General features: G+C 44.3%; 1 protein-coding gene across 1 annotated transcript; it reads left to right on the plus strand.

The window, feature by feature from the left end:
- The first annotated feature begins 461 nt into the window (after window positions 1–461).
- Window positions 462–5,394, plus strand: LOC138258910 (histone H2A type 2-B-like). Its single transcript, XM_069206233.1, has 2 exons — window positions 462–596; window positions 2,454–5,394. Exon 2 carries the CDS (start codon window positions 2,500–2,502, stop codon window positions 2,878–2,880), a length of 381 nt encoding a protein of 126 aa, XP_069062334.1. The 5' UTR covers window positions 462–596; window positions 2,454–2,499; the 3' UTR covers window positions 2,881–5,394.
- The last annotated feature ends 1,784 nt before the right edge of the window (window positions 5,395–7,178 follow it).

A 7,178-nucleotide genomic window follows, 5' to 3' on the forward strand; every position in this document is an offset into this window, starting at 1 on the left:
AACCTCATGCCACCCTACCACCCAACTACCTTAAACCTCATGGTTCTCCTCCACTGGGTTCTTGAGCTGCAAGTGGAGGGTGGCTGACATCACTGGTTCTGCTAATGTCTCCCTTGTCTCCCCTGGCCCATACTCCACTCCAGACACCTCAGAGTGTTATCACAAAGGCTACCAGAAGCTAGAGGTCGTCAACAAAGGATCCATGACATCCTCTACCTGACCTCACTCACCTCCCCAACCAGTCATCCCTGCTGACCTCAACCACCCTGTCCCCAGCGGTCCCATCAGCAAAACCCCATGCCGTCATAAGGGAGAGGCACGTATGCAAATAAAGGATCAGGGTGTCGTCCAACCAGACAGCGGAGGTGCAGGCTTATCGACCAATCAGGGTCAGGTGCAGCCGGGTATTTATAGCGGTGCGTCACAAAGCCTCGGGTGAGTCTGACTGCGGCTGTGGCTGAGCAGGAGGCAGACGGGCCAGCTGAGGACAGCCGAGAGAGGGGCTGCAGCTGCCGCCGCCCGGAGCCGCCCAGAGCCGCCCAGAGCCCGCCCAGAGCGCCCGACGCACCGCAGGCGGGTCACTCGCAGACTCCGGGGTAAAGATGCCATTTCATGCTCTTTATTCTTCTTTCCACTGACACCTATCGTTCTCCCAGCACTCATTCATGCATCTCGCTGAAGACTTGTCATTTTAGTATTTGTTCGAGAGTTTTTTGTTAGAGTTAGTTAGAAAATATGGTGTGTGCTAAAATAACCGCCCCTCTTTCTGTAGGTATTTTAAGTAAAAATGTGTCCTTAATTTACCGGAAATATTCCTTTTCTCACAGGTTTTCGTATTTTTACACTGGGGATTTACGAGACAACTGTATTTATCGCTCCATATATTTCAGTTTTTGTGTGATTACATTGACTAACACCGCAATGTGATTCTAAGCGCTGGTTTATTACTTATTATACGGTGCAGTGTGCGTTTTTAACATTACATTCAAATTGGGCAGTTTACTTTGGTGGGGATTCGCATTTTAGGGATCACTTGTTAATTATGAGAAAATATCCTGTTTCTTTCAGACTGCACACATTTTTGGTAATCCACCCTATTGACTGCAACATATGTTGTTTGAGAGGAAATATACAGTCTGCCAAGAGGCCATACCGAGTTTTATGGTCAAAATATTCTTCTTGAGTGCCACTGGCTATATAGGGTAAAACAGCTTTTAATATTTTTCCTACTGCAGCTATGGAAGTTCACTGCGTTTTATATCGTGCTTAAAATACTAATGGGTAGCCCATTTCCCCCGATTCCATATAAGCGTGTAAGGGGACTATGGTACAGCAACATTCAATGAGTTACCCAAGATCACACAATGTTTGGAAAGGAAAATTTGAACTCTGTTGTCCTTCAAAAATTCAATAACCTACCCTCTCCAGAGTATCGCCGTAATTGTACTTAATGAAAGGACCTTTCTAAAGTGAAGCGTTTTCTGGTGTTTGGACTTTAGATTGGTCCTACATACTCGTTTTTTTAAAGTTATTATATTTATTTTAAGGCAGTACTTTAAATGGGCAGGTACTGTCCGGTACTCAGTACCTGCACTTCCTTAATTTGAAAGGAAGAGTAGCCGCACTTTTAAGCACCGTTGCAATACATTTAATAGAGTGCTGGCACTTCTCAGGAGCACACAGGTACTCTGAAGAGTGAGTATCTGCACTTTTTACAACTGTTGCAATACATTTAATAGAGTGCTGGCACTTCTCAGGAGCACACAGGTACTCTGAAGAGTGAGCATCTGCACTTTTTAGCACTGTTGCAATATATTTAGTAGGAGAGTGCCAGAACTTCTCAGGAACAAACAGGGGCCCTGAACAGTGAGTACCTGCACTTTTAGATTTCCATTTTAAGCGCTGGTCCAAGCTATGAACACTGTTCATTAGAAGTTTTCTCCTAGAGCTACAGGTTTATATGTTGGACCAGGAGACAGGAACAGGATGGCAAAGAGCTGCATTAAAAAACATCCTCAGAGAATAGTGATTTTGTGGACATTCTGCACAGTGAAAATTGTATAGAAAATAAATATAATACATGTTAAAAAAGATTAGATCTTTCTGTCAAGAGAAAGCTTTAAGCTAAGTAAAGAGACTGGACAGATGTGACTCTACTTATGTGCTGTTAAATATCCTGCTTTTAATGCCCCCGAACTAGTAAATGCTGATCTATCTGTGCAGTTAAGCCTCTGTTATCACTAGCACCACCTAGATGTTTCCCAAAATATGCTACAGTGTGGTAGTGAGCAGGATCCCAAAATGACTATGGTATTTTCAAGTTTGAAAGGTGGTAAGAGGTTGTTTGTGGACAACACGTGAAACTGACAGTAGTATCAACTTTGCCAAACTGTTATTTGTATGTTTTACAAGCAGTGAGTGACTTTCTTTATCTTGTGTTTTTTTCTCTCCAGGCTATAAGGAGTTAAAGTTGACGTGAGGAGCAATCCATCTTTTACCATGTCTGGTCGTGGGAAATCTGGGGGAAAAGCTCGAGCTAAGGCCAAGTCTCGGTCCTCGCGGGCTGGACTCCAGTTTCCAGTAGGGCGCGTTCATAGGCTTCTGAGAAAGGGGAACTATGCCGAGCGTGTTGGGGCCGGAGCCCCTGTGTATCTGGCAGCTGTGTTGGAGTATCTCTCCGCTGAAATCCTGGAACTGGCGGGGAATGCTGCCCGCGACAACAAGAAGACCCGCATTATCCCTCGACACCTGCAGCTCGCCATCCGTAATGATGAAGAACTCAACAAGCTGCTGGGTGGGGTGACTATTGCCCAGGGAGGTGTTCTACCCAACATCCAGGCTGTGTTGTTACCCAAGAAGACCCAGACATGCAAGAAGTAGGACAGAGGCCAATAGACCTCACAAGGCACTTGCCTATCCCAAGGCCACTTACAGTTAGAGTAGGAAATTGCGTTTGTGGTTAGAAATAATAAAAGAAAAATTCCAGCGTGGAATGTTATAATGAATACATAAACTAAATTCTTCTTTTTTTTAAAGTGCGCCCTCTGACACATTGTTCAGATAGTCTTAATCAGAGGAAGACATATCTGAAGTGTTTGTGTGGGCTTGGAGGTGTTGTATACATTTTCTATAAGCCAGAAAATGTTTTAGATTTTGTGTTTGTAACAACTCAGTTACTTAACCACCCCATGGGTTAGAATTCCAGAATATCGATGGTGTGGCACATTATTTTTGGTGCAGTTGCATGCACCTTGACTTGCTTTAATCGTCCTCGGTCTGTTGCAAGTTCAGAGCCACTGGAAAAAGCAGATGTTATAACTAATCCATTAAAATTCCACCAGCAATACTCCACGACGATTATGATTTCACGATTCAGTGGTGGCACTGGTCTTTCATGTGTGACTGGGACAGGCAATGATCCGCCAGATTGACTTGCTTTGTGGTATCACTGCTACCCTTTAATGGTAATGCAGTGGTAAAAACCTCATTAAGCCCATTACCTTTATCCAGCTTCGTGTTTTCCCCACCCCTGAGGATGCTACAGTCTCAAAGATGTATCCCTTTAAAGTGTGTTGATGCATCTTTAGGCAACAAATCCATTCTCCTAGCAAACCTCTTGCTATCCATAGCTAAGAAGGTTTCCAGAACTTAGCCTTGTGCATCCAGTTAAATAGTGCTTGACAGAGTGTGCCAGCTTGGGTAACTTAAGAAGAGCATTTAGAGAACAAACTCAAGGTTTGGGTAGATGTGCACAGCTATTTAATCAACTGATCGATCCATCGTTAAGCTCTACAGAGCCCTTCATAGATTTAATTTTGTCCACACTGTGTTGCTAGGCTCTAGTTGTTATAATTAGGTCTATGCTTCGAAAGTCTGTTTTTTAGATTCCCAACCAGGAACTGGTGCACAGGGTTATAGGCTTAAGGTACTTTGCTCTGAGTGAGTGAAGTGGAAGAAAACAGCTTAAACTGTAACTTTTGTGAAACTTGCAGTTTTATTGTTTTTGTATTACTTTTGGTCACTGATACAGCTCAGCATAGATGTGGTCGAATAGGCTGGAGTGGAGCTGTGGCATTTTGTGTACTGATGCCGGCGAATGAGAGAAATCGAGAGTCCGAGGCAGAGTCTGTTGCCCAATCGATCCAGGAGGAGACAAAGTTGCTATCTATGTCAGTGGTGATGTGGACGTCTAATTTTAGGGTCTGAGTGACAGCCGCTGCGTGACTCTTCTACTGTGGAAGGATGTTGTTAAAGAGAACTGAAAACAGGCCAACAAGCCTCACATGTCATGTCTATTTTAGTGTCCATCTTGTTTATTGGCATCAGAAAGTAGCTCAGTCATCCATGTTTGTGCCTGAATTGTACAAATCCGTGAACAATGCTTGAAATCTAATAAAAAGAAAATATAGCTGTTCATCAGAAGGGTAGCACCACACCCCGTAATGTCATCACAGGAGGAATGCACTTGTGCATGTGTGTAAGCGTCAGCCTCGGTGGTTGGCATCAACAGTTCAGTCTGCTCTTTCTGACCTCTGAGTACGAATTGCTTTGAGAACAACTACAGATATAACCTTATGGTTCAATGTCAGATTAACTAAGTATAATTTGAAAGATGAATGAATTGGATCAAGTTTGGAAACAGTTTCTCGAGGGGCTGTCAGTCCTTCTGCAATATCAGTGCACATGGATATGGTGTTGACTCGCTAACATCCTGTGACTGCAATAACAATTATCCTTTTCTAAATACAATCTTCAACCTTACAACCCATTTGTTGCAAACATTTTGTACTGCACACTTCTTGATTCCTGCAACTGCATGCAAGTTCCGTAGTTGTGAATTCCACCACGGTATAGTATTAATATTTAAGCCAGGGAGGTAACGCACAGCCTGCAGTAATGTTCCTGTGAAGTGCACTCCCTTTACAGCTGGGATGGTGTCCTGGGTAAGGGGGAGTGAAGCTGGAAGGGACCCCAGCATCCTTTTAAAGTCTCTGTTGGCTCCACTCTTCTTCATGTGATGACATCAAATACTGGCGTTCTCTTTGTTTACATGTTTTCTTTGTATAACCAATAGGAGAACTTGGAATTACCCCCTGGATTGCGAATATGTACTTTCTGTGGCCCACTTTTGACATGTGCTGTTGTATTGTCTGTCACACAAGTACCTTCTTATAATTTTCAATAGGTGTTTTTGAACCCTGTTATTGAAAATTCCTTGTTTTCTAGTAGCATTTGTTTGGGTAAAATAGCTGCATGATAACGCTGCAAACAGATAACTTGTATTTCGAACTAGGATTTGTACTTTAGAAGAAACCAAGCGACGCGCACCGTTCTTGTGAATTATTCTGGCCTTTTATTTATATAAAATAAAGTACTCGAGGTCCTGCTCCTGAAGGCGTTTATTCTTTCATTCCCTACTTGTGCATACCAATCCTTTATCACTCATTCATGATTTTGTTCCAGTACCTTCGGCTGACGCTTGCCCTGATTGGTGTGTGGCTGTTTTTTGACAGATGTACAGCTATTTTTGGTGAATGGGGGCATTTTCAGTGTAACTTCCCCTCGCCATGGTGAACTCCATCACTTGGCTCGCCCCTGCTTCTCCCCTCTACCTTGCTCTGCTCCTGGCACCTGTCTGTCGGTTCCTAGGCATGGAGGTCATTTCAGGAACATGCCAGGGGTAGCAGAAGTGACATCACACAACCTTTGACTGTCACTTTCACTTGCACATGCTCACGCATTCACACATACACACACGTTTTCGCACATAAACACACTCTTGTCCACAACCACGCACACACCATACATTTAAAGGCATTTTTACGCAGTTCAGCTGCAAGGGAAAGTCATAAACCAGATAATTGTACTCCATTTTTAATTGCACTAACCAATCAATCAAACACATTTCTTAAGCACACTAATACCTTTCACTATTAGTGTAATGAAAAATCGGCAGAAAACAAGGAGAGGGAGCCTCGACCCAGCAGCCTCTTGTTTTAGGCACAGATTGTTTCACCTCTGAGCCAGGGGTTGCAAAGGAAGTGGCCAGGGTCACAAGGGGCAGGCTAGAAGTCGCAACTGCGACCCCTATATGACGTCCATGTGCATAGGCCCATTGCCCAGTCCCCCCATCCTCTTCTCCCATGCAGACTGCAGAAAGTGATGCTGATCTGGCATTATACCTGCACAGGGTGGAGGGGAATGAGGTTGGAGTAGGTCTGGAGGCAGAATAGGGCTGGTTGGCCTGTGGTTTGCCTTTGAAGGGCTGGCTTGGTCACTGCATTAGCAAGTGCTGTGAATGGGGCTTCTTCTGAAATACCACACAAGCAAGGGACCTGCTGTGTTAGCAGAGATGGACAAACATTACTCTTGTGAGGAAACATTCCTCGTGGAAGGCCATTGGAACGTGCTGTGTCAAAGTGAAATGGCTTTTGGCCCTGTAATAGCTGCAGGTATGTGTTCTGGCATCAGTATTGCCCATGTGCCAGTTTCCGGAAGTCCAGTGAGTGAGGTGTGGGCATGCGGGAATCCACAACCCCTGCCAGTAAGTTTATTATGCTCCACTTGGATTGGCAGCCCAATCCACAGAGCTGCTGTGGACAATGGTGCCCGACCTTTTAGAACAGCGGTTCCCAACTCGGGGCCTATGGCCCCCCAGGGGTCCGCATGCCTGGGCCGTCAGGAATGCCCTTCTCCAGCTGGGGCCTCTGACAGAAAAGTGTGTGTTTTTATATTTACTACTTCATTTGTGCAGCAGTGTCAAAAGCACTGCAAAGTTCCTTGTGCATCCAGCAGCTTTTGGGCAAAAATAAAATCATCAAGATAACTCTGGTGAGTGATGTACCTCCTGGAGAGAGATATAGGAGTTTTGTCTAGTGGCAGTTTTGACTCATCTAAGGTAGCGCAGATGGATATTATGCCTGCTGCAAAGAACGTGTATCATGCAAAGAACAGTATTTAATGTGCATAGCACTGGGGGTTACTGCTTTTGTCATAGAGATCCCTTTGTTACTGTGCAGTTCATAAGTTACAATCGTAAACTAGCACAGTGAGCTATGAACTTCCATCAAGGAGCTGACTGCAAACTGCATGGCACAAATTAGAAAGTTATGCTTTTTCTCCCCAGTCTTTTATTATCCTGATGCTGCTAAAAAAGGTTCACTTGCGTAGAAATCCAT

The sequence above is a fragment of the Pleurodeles waltl genome, chromosome 9 (genome assembly GCF_031143425.1).
Source record: "Pleurodeles waltl isolate 20211129_DDA chromosome 9, aPleWal1.hap1.20221129, whole genome shotgun sequence".
Taxonomy (NCBI): domain Eukaryota; kingdom Metazoa; phylum Chordata; class Amphibia; order Caudata; family Salamandridae; genus Pleurodeles; species Pleurodeles waltl.